Raw genomic sequence first — 16,357 nt, forward strand, 5'->3', positions numbered from 1 at the left:
GGTACCTTGGGGTTTCTTTTGCTCATATTTGGCTTCTACAGGAGATACATGAAACCTGACATGAGAGACCTCCGAGAAATGTGAAATCATGTTTTTGTAAGTAGAACCATGCCCCTACTCCCTTGCCAACAGGAAGTAGCCTCAGAGAGGGCATGGACCCACCATATCTGACACCTATCTGGGGTCAGGCTCTGAATATGCTCAATCTCAGTCAATCAGTGACAGGTTAAACATCAAAAAGTTCAGGCTTCTAGCTCAAACTGTTTTAAAATAATCACCAAAGAGGCTTCATGATCTGAGCTCTGCATCCAGATGACACTGTCCTAAATGAAAATATAGAAATAATAGACAATATATATGACAAAATTCACCAGATTAAAGCTCGGATGTATCCCTCTGCAATAATCCTGGAATATCCTGGATTTCTTGCTGTTATACAACCAAACATTCTGAATCAAGCAGATCAAGGGTACAGGAACTGCATTAAATACTTTGTTAAAATCTCTTTGAGAACAATTTCAATGACAGTTTCCAGCAAAGTGTGCGTGACTCAGAAAATAACCATCATAATCCATCAACCTAACAGGCTTCAGCTTCTTTGTAGTGAGTTTTAACAGCAGCGGAGTGAAAAGCATAAGAACTTTTATTTTGTCAGGAGAAAAAATCAGTTTCCTCTCCTGATGGCTCCACATGCCTTAAGTGCTCCCTCTTGCACACACACATACACACACACAGGTAGTTACAGTGGGTTGGCCTGGCTCTCTTCTCAGTTTTGAGTGAGACACTGATCAAGAGCATTTTTCTGTCCTTTCTTTTCCTCTTATTTCTGTTTTGAATCAACCAAAATGTCACAGCCCCCTCGAGCACCCGGCTCCTTCGTGGCAGCAGACTATGTGGTTTTTGCGTTCATGCTTGTGGTGTCGGCTGCCGTTGGGGTCTATTACGCCTGGGCCGGCAGAGGCCAGAGAAGCTCAGGAGACTTCCTTACAGGGGGACGCAGCCTGACTGGCCTGCCTGTCTCCCTGTCACTGACTGCCAGCTTCATGTCAGCTATCACAGTGCTGTCCAACCCAGCTGAGGTAAGTTCTGGTCTTTGCTTCAAAATTTTTTAACACCTTTCAAGTCTGTAAATGTCTCTATAAAGTAGCAAGGATGATTTGTCATGACTTTCAAGTCAATCAGAGACATATTATCGATGACACTGAGACGATGATACATTTTTAGTGTAATGCAGGGATATCATGCAAAATGTTCAAATATAAGAAAGTATTTGTTTTTTAAATTTTTTCTTTAGATTCTTTTGTAAATACAACCAAAACGTTAATTCATATTATGTTTTTGAAGGTATACCGCTATGGGGCCAATATTGGATATTTTGCTCTCTCCTACGTTATGATGGTGCTGGCCACATCTGAAGTCTTTCTTCCAGTCTTCTACAGACTGGCCATCACCAGCACTTATGAGGTTTTTGTGCTTTGGATTTAATTCAAGTTTATGTCAGTGTTGCATTGTTTACAGGCCATGTAATACCTCCAACGCTTTGTTGAATACTAAGGAAAAATGTGCAAGCATATGATACTAAGGAAGGTAGGAGATTATTTTTACCTTCACCAAGGAGGTTATGTTTTTGGGAGAGTTTGTTTGTTTGTCTGTAAACAACATAACTCAAAAAATAACAAACAGATCTTGATGAAATTTTCAGAAAGTGTTCAAAACAAGCTAAAGAAGAAGTGATTAAATTTTGGGGGTGATATGGATCACCGTCTGGATCTAGGATTTTTTTAATGGGTTCTTTATCATTGTGAGATAGGGCCGTTTTCACCACATGTGTATATAACGCCACGATAAATGGTCGGATTGCTTTGCAAAACAATACAAGACAAGGTCACCATAATTTCTGACAGATGTAAAAGTATGATCCAGATCCTGGCAATATGTACAAATATGTACTGAGTCATCATAATTTTCAACACTGTCAGGAAACAAATTATCGTACAAACTTGAAACTAACACCAAATTGTAGCAGACAGTCTGCTGAAAGGGAGTATAACATTAAAGTAGGACTAAAGTGTTGGTGACAATCACAATATGCTTGGTGGAGGTCTGCGCTCTCTGAGTGCTTTTCTAGTTTTCCTATGTTGCAGCCCTTATTTTACATCTATTAGGGGTTTGTCAAAAACAGTGAACATTTCTATCATAAATGTATCTTAATGTAGTACAATAGCTAATCTAAAAGTGCCTTTTCATAATCCATGTCAAACAGCTACATGATTTGATGCTTAAATATACTTTTAGTTGGACTTCAGTAAGCAGTTTGATGCAGAAGTATTTCTATTCTCATCTGCAGTGACAGTAGTAATAAATCTAATGTTATCTAAATGAAATATATCTTCTTTCTTGCTCTGAATTCACACTTTATGGCATGATTCTGAGTATCTGGAGCTGCGTTTCAACAAAGCAACCCGTCTGCTGGGGACTGTGCTCTTCATTGTCCAGACAGTGAGTAAGACTTCATTCAACACATAATGAACAAGCTTTCAGTCTGAGGGTGGAACAGGTCATCAGATATCCACAAGTATTTCAGTGTCTCTATCATTTCCTTTGTCTGTTACAGATTCTCTACACTGGGATTGTTATTTATGCTCCAGCTCTTGCTTTAAACCAAGGTATGCCAGTTTCTGGTGACAGCAGTCAGAGTTTATGAAGCACTCCCACCTGAGAGTACTTCAAGCTGCTCGGTGTTGCTCTGCTGAGTTTCTCTCACTGTGAAGACTTCTCTCTGCAGTAACTGGTGTGGATCTGTGGGGAGCAGTTATTTCAACAGGTGTAGTCTGTACATTTTACTGCACAGTGGTACGTAAGAAAACATGCTTGATGGAATCAGATGTGTTTTATTGTAAAGTTTGATGTACAGTAGACATAACAACTGGTCTTGATGTGCATTGTGTAGGGTGGTCTGAAGGCAGTGGTGTGGACAGATGTGATCCAGGTAAGCTTCTAGTCTGGGAAAAACAACATGTGATTGGTACTACAGGGCTGTGAGGGAATTAAGAACTTGTATATAATGATGGACGTCATGTCTCCTCCTCCACCTGTGTAAAAGGGATGCCAAACTATTTCCATGAGGGCAGGGATAATGTTTTATGAAAATCTGTGTATTTCAATTGAGTAGTTTGACCTGTGTTTTATCTGTTATAGGGGGAGGATTTTATTTCCCATACACTAGCCAATGAGTAGCAGAGCTCTTCAATAAGGCTTTACTTTTTGAGAGCTTTTATGTCGTCCAACTTTAAAAAAAATAAAAAATAAAAAAATAAAAAAAAAAAAAAATAAAAATAAAAAAAAAACACTATGTGTATGTTTGTGTTGCTAATGCCAAATCACAGTTCTGGTGTAAGTTAATACCATTACACAAAAAGCTTTAACTACCACTTCAAGAAATTAGTTGGTAAATTTGAACCTCTAAATGGATAAAAGGTATGTTTAGAAAGCAGGACTTTAATTATCAATTATTTTCTTTCAGATTGGCGTCATGCTCGCAGGCTTCCTGTCTGTCATAATCAAGTCTGTGATATTACAAGGAGGACTCCTAGTCATCATTTCAGACTCACAACAAGGAGGGAGACTGAACTTTTGGGAGTGAGTATGAGTCAGAGTGATGTGTCTATATTTTACGGTAAGAAGAATTTTACACTCAGTAACAGTAACAGAGGTACAGGAGCTGCATTGGAGTACTTACAATTTAGACAAAGCCTAGGGTATCTTTGTATCTTTACAATTTGATATTAACATGGAAAAATAGTGAAAGCCTCAGTTCTTTCTGTCTCTCTCCATGGTGCTGAAACTTTCAATTCTAAATTAGTCAGTTTCTATTTCTGGGAGTTTTCCTGTCCCTGGACTGTTCTCTTTGAAAGTATTGCTCAGGTTTAAACTTGTGTTTAGGTTTGTAGAGGAAACACAACTCACAACTAAACTACAATAACATTTTGATTCTCCAGCTTTGACCCAAATCCCCTGAGGAGACACACCTTTTGGACCATAACCATTGGAGGAACATTTGTCTGGGTCAGTATCTATGGGATTAACCAGGCCCAGGTTCAAAGATACATCTCCTGCAAAAGCCTCACTCATGCCAGACTGTGAGTTCTGTTCAAGTGTTTGAATGTCCACCACAGGTTTTTGTTCACTCTCTGAAAAAACTCTATGTTAACATGTTTCTTTCTTTCTTTTAGAGCCCTGTACATCAACCTATTAGGACTGTTGTCCATCTTGCTGTGCTCAGTGTCAGCAGGAATGTGTCTCTTCTCAGTCTACAAGAGCTGTGACCCATGGACAGCTGGGCTGATTTCTGCTCCTGATCAGGTATGATGGAGACACACACAACAAATATGAATCATAAATAATGAAGGATGATGAAGGAGGAATTACTTCTGCCACCCCTCCTTTGTAGTTGATGCCATATTTGGTGATGGACACTTTCAGAGACAACCCTGGCCTTCCTGGGCTGTTCGTCGCTGCTGTATATAGTGGATCTTTAAGGTAAAGGGCAGATATAACACCACAGGTGAACCATTGACAGTTTTTACTCATGCATCAAGAACATGAGATGAAAGGCATTCTGAAGTATCTTCTCTATAATGTGTAATCATTAAGTCTAAACTATAGGGCATTTAAGGTCTAACGCACACCATTTATGTTCATATCATTTCAACTCCAGCACCGTGTCGTCCAGTATCAACGCACTCGCTGCAGTGACAGTAGAAGACCTCATCAAACCGTACTCTAACATGTCAGAGAAACACAGGTTCTGGACCTCTAAAGGGCTGAGTGAGTGGGTCATTCTCATGTGCAACATTTCAGAAAATTGAGTTAAAGCCAGTGATGTCAAGTTGTTCCCAATGCTGACCGCAGGTCTCTTATATGGGGTCATATGCATCGGAATGGCTGGTCTTGCATCTCTCATGGGAGGGATCTTACAGGTGAAGTTGATTTAGTTTTTGTGAAAACTTTATAGTTGCTCACATCAAAGCTGGCTGTTGAAGGATGTTTATCACTGTTTATGATATAAAGTTTTACAAGCCAGAGTATGACGTACCTGTCTGGTGTTTATGACCCCATAACTCAGGTAAAATTTCTTCCTGTTTACAGGCAGCTGTCAGTATACTTGGGGTCATTGGAGGCCCTTTACTTGGCTTGTTTACAATAGGCATCCTCTGTCCTTTTGCCAACTCCAGAGTAAGCCTTTTCCCTGTTTTTCTATACGTTTGTGTAAGATTTAATTGCTTTTCTAGAACGATAACTACTCAGTGCATCATTTTTTCTTTAAAGTACAAATTTTGACAACTGTTTTCTTTGGTCTGATATGACCCAACCTTTACACATTCTTGGTTAGTGCACCAAATTTCGATATACTTACTGTTTAATCTAATTTCAGATCTTCTAGCTGTTGAATTGTCTTCCAGGGAGCGCTGTCTGGTCTTACATCAGGACTGGTTATGTCCCTGTGGGTGTGTATCGGTGCTGTCATGTACCCTCCAACTCCTGAGATGAGACGCCCTCTGCCGCTCTCCACTGAGGGTTGTAACTTCACCACCACAGTTAATCACACTCAGACCTCTACTGGTCTGCAAACACTGCTCAGCTCCAACATCACAGTGACACCACAGAGCGAGGATGGGAAGTATGTTTCAAACTGTTTTTTTGATTTTATGCTATGTTTGGTTTGCTAGTTGTAGCATCAAGCAACTGTTGTGTATTCATACTATGTCTGGATAACAATGTAGAAAGACACTCAAGACAAGCTAGGGAAAAGGCTCCCCCTGTTGCTAAACCCCCCAAGTAACCAGAGACTGGCAACCCCAACTGTCCCTAAAGGTGGTTAAATGTAGCTTACAGCAGAATAGACAGCATGGCTCCTCTTTTTATCATATCCCAAGAGCAGCCATCAATTATGGTAAAACGTGACATAGAACCCTGTTTTTAGCGTTTAATTACTAATAAAAAAATAAAATAAAAAAAAAGAGGACTTGTACACAATGCAGCCCAATAATATCTTCATGTCATTACAGCATTTGGATGTAAGAAACATTTATACGAAGTGTATTCATTTTATTAAAGATGCAGTGAGTAGGACCCATTTTAATCACACTCCCTCGCCACCTTGTGGCCTGGAGTCTTTGCACACATATCGCCAGCTGACCAGAAAAAAAAAGTGACCATTGGTCCACTCTAAGTCCAATGCTACACCTCACTAAAAGCCTTTTTAGCGAGTGATTGATGAAGATTTGTCTCTCTGTCTCAGGTCTCAACTGGCTGATAACTGGTACTCTCTGTCGTACCTTTACTTCAGTCCCATTGGAACAATAACAGCCATCAGTGTGGGGCTATTTGTTAGCCTGTTGACTGGTAAATAACTTATAACAATAAGAATATTCTTTTGAATTATTTTAACTTTATGCTTTTCAGAATTGTTCATGTTTGTGTCATGAACATTTATTTCAGGAGGTCGGGATCTGAAGTTTGAATCAAAGCTTACATTGAGCAAAGAAGACACCACTTTATATCATTTGGTGAAGATTTTCAAAGACAGGGTTGGTACCGTAGAATGGCAATGATATCAAACAGTCATCTTTAAGAGATGCTGACTGTCTCCTTCATGTGTTCCACTTTTAAGGTGACAAGAAGAACAGGAAGGCTGGACTTGAAGAAGCACAGGATGAGGATATTTGGGAACACTAATCCTACTTTCTGTGATGTTGAGCTGGACACAACAAAAAGGAGTGTTCTCACATGAGACAGAACTCATGATCTCGATCCATTTTTTTTTGTTCTTTGTTTTTTTGTGGCAAGACAAAAGAAAAACGTAGAGAGAAATGGGATGACAGGATGTCGTCTCTTCTTTGAATCCTTTTAGAAACCTCAGTTCGAATGCATCTTCTGAGAGTTTGCTGGAGTTTTCTCTTTTCTAGCATCAGTGTTTACTACACATTTTATGTCCAGGACTTAATGGTATTTTATTGTGCAATGCTCTTGTCAATAAAACAGAACTTTAAACCTTGAACTCTAGTGTCACGTTAAAAGGTAACATATCAGGTCTCACACCCCATCCAGAGGACTGCCTGGTTGAAAAATGTCCCAATGAGGAGGTTGAGTGAATTCCTAAAGAGCTCATTTCTAGTCTTGATCCGGCTCACACCAAAATGTCCGGGGATTCTTTCGTTGCCGGCTCTCTTGGAGTAGCAGACTATGTGGTGTTTGCTCTCATGCTGGTGGTGTCGGCTGGAGTTGGTTTTTACTTTGCCTGGAAAAGCAGAATAACGGGAAACTCCAAGGAGTTCCTAACTGGAGGGAGAACTCTGACTGCCCTGCCTGTGTCCTTGTCTCTGACTGCTAACTTTATGTCATCTATCACAGTGCTGTCCAACCCAGCTGAGGTAAGAATGATTCCCTTTTTCTTGTTTAACAAATGATAACATGCCACTGGTTTTGTTTCTCTTTTTCTGAGGAGCCTGAACTGGATGCATTATTATTATTATTATTATTATTATTATTATTATTATTATTATTATTATTATTATTATTATTATTATTATTATTATTATTATTTTATTTTATTTTATTTTCCTTTACCCTGTTGATCACCCATGATTTTTGTGATTATTTGTTTGGGATAACTTCTTGTGGCCCACAATTGCATCCCACTTTCTCCCCATACTTAGCAATTTGCAAGTCACATTTGACCCTTTAATGACAAAATAAATAAATGACAAAATATCCAAAATATACAATCTTTGGATACACAAAAACTTTTTCTCAAATAAAAAACAAAAACAGGTTGAACACTTATTCCTTTTTCTGTTTTAATCTATGTTTGGAAGAAAAAAAAAAAACAGACTCTCCTCAGGAAAGTGTTTTGCTCTTTTTAGACTCTCGTCTTTTCCTTCTTATAGTGTAATTATTATCATTATATCCTTTTTTAACCAGATAAGAGCCTCATTTAGATTTAAAATGTCTTTCTCAAAAGGGACCTGGCATGGCAGCATCATACAGTTACACAATAAAACAACAATAACAATACATTTGGACATCAGCATATGGCAACCAAGCCGTTCTGGTAACACGAAATCAAAACAAAATGAAAGCAGTCAAGAATTAAAACAGTCACATTGTCCAAGGCTAGCTCTCTCCTGGTCCTTTAAGAAAGTCTTAAATACACCCACAGTGAACAGTTCTGTTAGTCTAAAATCCATCGAGAAAGTATTCCATGAAAGGCTGTCCTAGTTCTGTTCTGACTCGAGGACTAAACATTTTAATAAATTCCTGTGAGCGCAGTCCACGATTGTTACTAGACCTGATCAAATATGTGGTCAAATAAGATGGAAGAAGCCCAAGAACATTCATAAAAAACAAATCACCATAGTCCAACAACAGGTGGTTGAGATTAGATAGTCTCTGACCTGATGTGAAAATCAGGACTTGCTTTTAAAGAGGAATCCCATTTTAAGTTTACTACTTTAAGACTGTCAATGTGCACATGAAATGACAGGTCATTATCAATGGTGATACCCAAATACTTGTATAAGTTTACAATTTTGATTTCTGTGGTGATTTTGGGATGGTTGGCATAATCTAAGTCCACTGAATTAAATGTGACATCTTTGGAAAAAAAAACACTGCCATCAGAAAATGAAGAAACATTTGCTGTTGTCTGTTTGTCTGTTTGTTTGTTTGTTTGTTTGTTTGTTTGTTTGTTTGTTTGTTTGTTTGTTTTTCAAATCTCATTTTGTAGGTTTACCTTTTCGGAGCCCAGTTAATTCTGTTTTCAGTATCCTACGTGTTGGCAGCAATGATTTCATCTGAGGTTTTTCTACCAGCTTTCTACAGACTGTCCATCACCAGTGCCTACGAGGTAAAACTGTTCTATTGTCAGGAGCCATAAATCTCCATCATTTTCTAATGTAGAGTTTTACCTGAAATGATGACAGTTTATTACACTAATGATTCAAATGTTGTGTGTGTTAGACAGTTTTCAAAAAGGCTCTAACAATCTGCCCTTTTTCCCAACAAAGTATCTGGAGCTGCGTTTCAATAAAGCAATGCGTCTGATTGTTACCATACTCTTCATTGTTCAAGCGGTGAGTAAAAGAAAGAACAATTTGTCAAGAGTTTTTACTCCTTTGGTAAGATGTCATTTAGGTAACTCTTTCCACAAACTCATCACTTATAGAAGTTTTACTCAGTGGTTTACAAATATTCTTTGTCCAGGCACATACGTTTTATTTGTTGTCTGTTGAATCAATGGGAAACTAACAAACAATAAATAGTCTGTGACATGATCAACATAATAGTGTCATATTTAATCAAATACACAGTGCCATTAGTTGCTCAAACAGCAAACAGCCAGAATAACTACTTTACCATTGTGTTAGGTAAACACGCATTCATGATGTGTTATAAGTTTATGGAAAATGTTACTGTAAATTCTTCTTCTCCTGAGGCTGGTTTATGCTCTTTTTCTACTTTCTTGATCACAGATCCTCTACAGCGGGATTGTCATTTATGGCCCAGCACTCGCCTTAAGCCAAGGTTTGTTGTCTCGAGCCAACAGAAGTCAGATTTATTCATCTGACTAGAGTTAAAATCAAACCAATGGACTGGTTGGTTTGTTTTCAGTAAGTGAGCACTGTGTTGATTCTCTGTCTCAATCCACAGTTACTGGTTTAAATCTGTGGGGAGGAATTATTTCAACAGGAGCTGTTTGCACCCTCTACTGCACGTTGGTAAGTGAACAAGGTACAGGGCAGCTCAGGCTCTGTTTCTGTTGGTAGCTTTGGCCTGCATTCTTTCTGAATGCCAGCAGGGGGAGACTCCCCTGGTCTTTACTGCAACATCCAAAAAGATGTAAAAACATTTTTTGTGCAAAGATATTTTTTTTAAAATATGCTTTTTTCTTTACCTGCTGCCAACATGACATTGCCTTAAGTAAGCTAAAGAAAATGGATGGGTGGATGTATAAACAAACGAGTAATGGACAGATGGAGGGACACAAATATGGATAATAAACAGAGCCATGGATGGATGACTAAATGGATATAATAATAATTTTTAAAAAAATCCTGGATTTTGAAAGAATGTGATTTTGTGCTCTGTTACAGGGTGGACTTAAGGCAGTGGTGTGGACTGATGTGTTTCAGGTAAACTTTAAATACATTAAAATGGAAATTGATACGTTGTTACCATAGACTGTATAAAACATGGATGTAGTCTCACCGACGTCACCCGTCTGTTTCTGAAATGGAAAACGTAGCACATAGGCTATAGCGTATAGCGGCCATATTGGTAGTGGCAAGGGCTTCAGGGCAAGGGCCTACAGCCACAGGGCGCCTGTCGGTCACGTGACCCTCAGCTGTGCCTCTTGGGGGGGGGGGGGGGGGGGGGGGGGCTTAATCTTAATATCCTCCGAAAATTAGCGACTCGGACAGGAGACATTTTTTGAACCAGGCTGTAAATAGGTTAATTTCTGCTTTGAAAACAGCTTTTTTGGCTTGGTGTGTATGTGACATCCAGTACTTCTTGAGCCAGCCTCAAGCGAATACTCAAGAAACAGCAGATTTTAGCACTTGTTGTCTCATATTCCCAGACTGGAGGTTGCCGCTTGGTTGTTACATTTCAGTTATGTAGCCAAAGTCCTGTAGCTCTATAGTGAGGATTCTGAGAATACATTTTTTATCAGTATGGCAGAAATGATTTGTGCCGCAAGTTAACGCAAGGGGAGCGTCAGTGTGGATATAAAAACTGAAAAAAAAAAAAAAAAAATTGTAAAAATGTTAGTCCATACACAAATCTTTTAGGAGTAACTATAAGTTTTTGTTTGAAACTTAAAGATAATCCATGTAAATGAAATAAATGTAAACAAAATTGGGTACTCTTTTTTTTTTTTTTTCCCCAGATAGGAATAATGCTTGCAGGCTACTTATCTGTTATCATCCAGACTGTCATATTACGAGGTGGACTATCCAACATAATTTCAGACTCTAAACAGGGAGGAAGACTCAACTTTTGGGAGTAAGTATGTAAAAGAGAGGGTAAGTTACAGTACTCATGAAATGAATACAATCAGTTATTTTAGGGACTGAAACTGTTTTGTTTTTTTGGACCAGCAATACAATACTTTACAGACTGATTCCTCTCTGTTTAATTCTCTTTAACTATCCCAGTAACCATGCTTTAAATATGTCTCACCAGTTTTGACGTAAACCCTTTGAGGAGACACACGTTTTGGACCATAAGCGTTGGAGGAACTGTTAGCTGGATTGTTATTTATGGGGTTCACCAGGCCCAGGTTCAGAGATACATCTCCTGCAAAAGCATCACTCATGCCAGAGTGTAAGCCACAACTTTATCATTTCTTCTGACACTTAAACAGAAAGTCAAAGAGGGATTATACTTAAAGATTTTTGTTTGTTTGCTTTTAACAGAAGAGGAAGGTTTACTTTACATGGCTGAGCCACAGTTCATCATAAGTTGGCTAATGTTATATTTTAGTGTTTCCTATTGAATAAGTTTGCAAAGTTTTTTACACTTTTTTCCCACTTTGTTGCTTTTGGGTACCTGCTGCTGATAAATATTAAAAAATGATGTATGAAGGGGTTGTGAAACTTTCTGATTGCACTGTGTAGCAGGCAACTGGTTATGCCAAGATCCTGAAGCTAAGCAGAGGGGTCTTGTCCGCCCTGAAAGCATCCCATGAAGTGTGATCTGGTTGTTCAAATTCTCACATTTAATGCTTAATAATTATTAGTTATTAGCTCTAACCAATCAGACTTAGAAACATAAAACAGCCAAGTGATTATTTAAAAAAAATGTTGATGATTTTTTTTAATACTAAATACAATCGGATCATTGGCATAAGGTGTTTTAGAATTATTTTTACTTCCCTCACAAAAACATCCCAGTCTGTCTTTTATGATAAGAAATATTTTTGATATTAATACATTCAAGTGCAATTTTAGAACCCACACTTGCATATACTGCATCAGATGTAAGATATTTAAGTTTTTGTAAACATCTGGTGGTATCTTTTTTCCTTTTCAGAGCTCTGTTCATCAACATGTTAGGCCTTTGCACCTTTTTGGTGTTCTCAGTGTTTGCAGGACTCTGCCTCTACTCAGTCTTTAAAGACTGTGACCCATGGACAGCTGGACATGTTTCTACTCCTGATCAGGTGTGATGATCATTTCTTTTGTCCTTTTCCCTTTGACTATCATAAGTCTGCTTTTGTTGATCTTTTCCTTGTGTCTAAACAGCTTATTCCATATTTGGTGATGGGCACCTTGACAAGCTACCAAGGACTTCCAGGGCTATTTCTTGTTGCAGTATACAGCGGGGCTCTAAGGTTTCCAGTCATTTTCACTTCTAAGACCCAGTTCACATGATGGGTCTTTTTGCATCTAATGGTTTTAATTGTTAAAAGTGCACTATTTGAATATATCATATGAATTCTGGACCCTTTTAAACTCACTGAGTAAGAAAGACTCAATTTCTTTAAAGTTCCCATATTCTGCTCCTTTTCTGCAGTTTAATATGGATCATTGATGTCTTCATGAAATGGTAGTAACATGTTTTGGTCCAAAAAGCCAGTGCACAATGTTCAGAAAACAGCGAAGCTCGTTCACCTTAACATTACAGGCTAAAACAACAGGCTAACCGCAGCTACAGTTAGCATCCTGAAGCTAACACAGAGACAGGGGGACACTGAGGAAAAGCTCTTACATCTGCTCCACAGCACACAGCATTTAAAATACTCACATTTCCAGGGTCCCAGGTTTGTTGGTGGATGGTTGGTAATGCGCCTGGATTCAGGACCAGTCTATTCACTAGCCCTCTGTTGTATTGTCCAAAGTTTGAAAAGCAGTCGGCCGTGAAGTGACTAGCACACACATGCACAGTTTTACTGAGTGTAGCTTCTGCCGTAGGGGAGTGGGCGGGGAGGGGGTTTGGGAGATCTGCTCCGGTGGACCAATCAGGTCAGACTTGCTCCTGATTGGTCAAAAAAGAGACTCGCTGTTGTCAGCAAATCCCCAAAACCCAAACAGCTCGTTTTAGTTCAGGATTTTACATTCACAAGCACTGCTAAGTACAGGTTTTGTCATTAAATATCACATTTTGTGGGCTGGGAGGAAAGCCAAAGACCCACAAACTTCACCAAAAGACTTAATGAAGTGATTTTTGCATAATATGGGACCTGTAATCCTCTTCCTTCTTCTATTCTCTTTGTGCCACTGAACCATTCATGTTGATGTGTATCCTGTTTTGAGGCTGCTTGACCCCTGAGAGCCTTTTTAAAACCCCTCAAAACAGGGGGACTAAACGAACATGGTAGTGTTTTATTCCAGATACTGATTTGATTATGGCGTAATAAATCTATGATATTGTTTTTTGAACACAATCTTCAGTTAAATCTTCTCCATAATCCAGAGGAACGCCCTTATTTCTTTCTTTTAATTTTAAATTTGTTGTTTCAGCACAGTGTCTTCCTCCATCAATGCACTAGCGACAGTGACAGTCGAGGACCTCATCAAGCCACACTACACAATGTCTGAGAAACACCTGCTCTGGGTGTCCAAAGGGCTGAGTAAGTGAGTTGTCCTTGTTTAAACTCTCTGTTGAATATTTTCTCGTAGAACTCAAAAACTAAAACCCAACCAGTTTAAGTTTCTGATGTGATGTGAATGCAGGTGTAATGTACGGAGCTCTTTGCATTTCTCTTGCTGGACTGGCGTCTGTTCTGGGAGGGATGATGCAGGTACAGTCATGTTAGAATAAAAGCGTTAAATGAATGTATTATGAATGAAAACAAACAATTCTATTAGAATTTAGTAAAACTTCAACATATCATGTTTCTCCTTGAACAGGCAGGTGCCACAGTCACTGGTGTCTGTTTGGGTCCTGTACTTGGCGTCTTCATGTTAGGAATCCTCTGCCCTTTTGCCAATTCCAAAGTAAGTTTGTGCTTTTGGTATGACTATATATTATTTAACTGTTGAGATAACAGAGACAAAGTTAAGTGTAAATGAAATTAAGCTGTAATTAGACAGCGTTATAAACCACAGAGCTCATAAAACTGTTTTCATATGATATAAAATATAAATGATTTAGTGAGAATGTATTCTGTCAATTTGTACAGACTGTTTAGAGGTGGTTTGCTTAGATTTGTGGCCCAGAAACAATAAACAGAATATCAATGAAAATTCATTCCTTGTTTCTGTCTTCTACAGGGAGGTTTATCAGGTCTGATTTTAGGCTTGGTGGCGTCTGTCACTGTTGGTGTTGGAGCTGGGATCTACCCTTCCCCTCCCTCCATGACTCGTCCTCTACCGTTGTCCGAGGAGGGTTGTAACTTCACCACCACAGAAAGCTTGAATTGGACCTCCACTGTTGTTCCTACTGCACCAAGCAACTTTTTTATCACGACATCAGACGGTGACGTGTAAGCAAATTATTGTTGTTAGTAGTAGTAGTAGTGGTGGTGGTGGTAGTAGTGGTAGTAGTAGTAGTATAACTATTGACAGAACAGTAACAACTGAAATTTAATAGCACACTTTGAGACCTCAGTGATGTTTAATGAGGTAATAATTAAAAAAGGTTAGCACTAACTAAACAGTCAGGCTGAAACATTAACATTTGATCTTTTAGAAAATTTCAGTTTCAACCTGACTTCAGAGAAACTCATAGATAGTACTCTGAACAATCTATTCAAACTAAATCTTAATAAATGGTAATTGGTCTAATTCTGATTCCAATCATGGCAGTTTTGGGGTTCAGGTGTTTTATCCTGGTAGACTTTAAAATGTGGACTGAAGGGCCTGGGATCAAAACTCTGACTTTGGGATTAAGAGTCCTTTTAATCATTATATGAACAGGATCAAGATCAAGAGCCAAAATTTCCAAATTTTAACAACCACCAGGAGTTGAAGATTATCTTTATGAGTTCAACATAACCTGTTATCAGATTATATGACGATTGAAACCCAAGAAAATGTGAATCCGCATTGTTCTTTTCACCTAAAGATGGATGTGTGCCAAACTGTGCTCATCTGGAAAAGTTTGTGTCCTCACCAGTAGGGATGGGTACCTTTCACATTTGAAACGATACGGTACCAATGCCCGGTACCTGGAAATCGGTACCGGAACTCAACAGTACCATTTTTCAGTACTTTTTTGTGTTCGTGTGGTTAAAAATATCAATTTGTTTCATAATAAAGTTTTTTTTTTTCACTTTTTCACTTTGACATATTAATTCTTCCATATATTAACTTGCAATGCTGTGTTCATGCCCAGCATGGAAAATTGCCTACTCTTCCACCCCCTCACAGTCACAAGGATGCATTTAGGTACCTAAACATGGTACCTTTTGATTTTACATGAATTGATACCAGGTACTTTTGACAGGATTCGGTACCTTTAAAAGTACCTAATTCAGTACCCATCCCTACTCACCACGTCACTCTTGATTTTGTTTTGTAAATGACAGAAAACGATGATCATACAAAACAAAGACATGTAAATATCAGATCAGAGTTTTACCAGAATGCAAGAATTTCCCAGTTGTACTTTAATTGTCTGGATTTTTGGTTTGTCAGTTGAATTTAAGACCTTCCATCATCAAAAATGATACAGAAAGTTATACATAAATGTGCAAAAATATCAGTTCTGTTTCTTTACAATGAAATGCACCTTTTTCGTTCCCTTCCTCCACCAGACATTCACCAGAGGAAGCCTGGCTCTCTCCTTCTTATCTTTACATCAGTGTCATTGGCACTGTCATAGCTCTCATTGTGGGGCTGATCATCAGTCTGCTTACAGGTACAGAAACATGCTGTTAGCTCTGAAACAGAGTCATTCAGATCTGTTTGGTGAGAAAGTTCTGTTTCATACAAACTGTTAATCATTATGTCTTTCAGGAGGCCTGAGGGAGAAGGCCGACCCTAAGCTTATGTTAATCAAAGAGGACACCATCACCTATCGTCTCTTCAAGCTCTTCTTAGACAGAGTGAGTATTGCTGTAGTAAAACAATAAGAAAAGCTGCAGATTGAGATCACTTACTCTGACCACTGCTCAATACTTTTATTTCCACAGGTGATAAGAAGAAAAGAGAAGGTTTACACTGTGGAGAGCTTAAAGGAAAAAGATGGAAACAAAAATCCTGCTTTCTATGACACTTCAGTTAACCTAAAAGAGCTGTAAACACACATAACTTTTGGTTCTTTTTCTATTTTTCAGTGACAGGGATCAAACTAAGGCATTATTTTCTGTTTTTGCATCCTTTTTTTCATGTACTGTTATTTCGTAGCATAT

The 16,357-nt window shown here is 38.6% G+C and overlaps 2 protein-coding genes across 2 annotated transcripts; both read left to right on the forward strand.

Annotated features, from left to right (window-relative positions):
* The first annotated feature begins 108 nt into the window (after window positions 1–108).
* Window positions 109–6,793, forward strand: slc5a8 (solute carrier family 5 member 8). The gene is made up of 19 exons (XM_074698805.1): window positions 109–135; window positions 740–776; window positions 889–1,079; window positions 1,345–1,464; window positions 2,434–2,499; window positions 2,615–2,666; window positions 2,786–2,853; window positions 2,951–2,989; window positions 3,524–3,639; window positions 3,999–4,139; window positions 4,233–4,362; window positions 4,451–4,539; window positions 4,718–4,827; window positions 4,912–4,979; window positions 5,149–5,235; window positions 5,463–5,680; window positions 6,302–6,405; window positions 6,502–6,590; window positions 6,674–6,793. The coding sequence occupies exons 1-19, from the start codon at window positions 109–111 to the stop codon at window positions 6,791–6,793; spliced, it is 1,872 nt and encodes a 623-aa protein (XP_074554906.1).
* A 406-nt stretch (window positions 6,794–7,199) lies between these two features.
* On the forward strand, window positions 7,200–16,246 carry LOC141810587 (sodium-coupled monocarboxylate transporter 1-like). The gene is made up of 17 exons (XM_074698274.1): window positions 7,200–7,433; window positions 8,789–8,908; window positions 9,069–9,134; window positions 9,534–9,585; window positions 9,712–9,779; window positions 10,155–10,193; window positions 10,949–11,064; window positions 11,245–11,385; window positions 12,094–12,223; window positions 12,306–12,394; window positions 13,524–13,633; window positions 13,737–13,804; window positions 13,914–14,000; window positions 14,277–14,488; window positions 15,761–15,864; window positions 15,963–16,051; window positions 16,139–16,246. Exons 1-17 carry the CDS (start codon window positions 7,200–7,202, stop codon window positions 16,244–16,246), a joined length of 1,833 nt encoding a protein of 610 aa, XP_074554375.1.
* Window positions 16,247–16,357: the final 111 nt, after the last annotated feature.

Source organism: Halichoeres trimaculatus, unplaced genomic scaffold (genome assembly GCF_033239565.1).
Source record: "Halichoeres trimaculatus isolate MK-OKI-2021-1 unplaced genomic scaffold, fHalTri1.1 fHalTri1_scaffold_21, whole genome shotgun sequence".
In the NCBI taxonomy this organism is placed as follows: domain Eukaryota; kingdom Metazoa; phylum Chordata; class Actinopteri; order Labriformes; family Labridae; genus Halichoeres; species Halichoeres trimaculatus.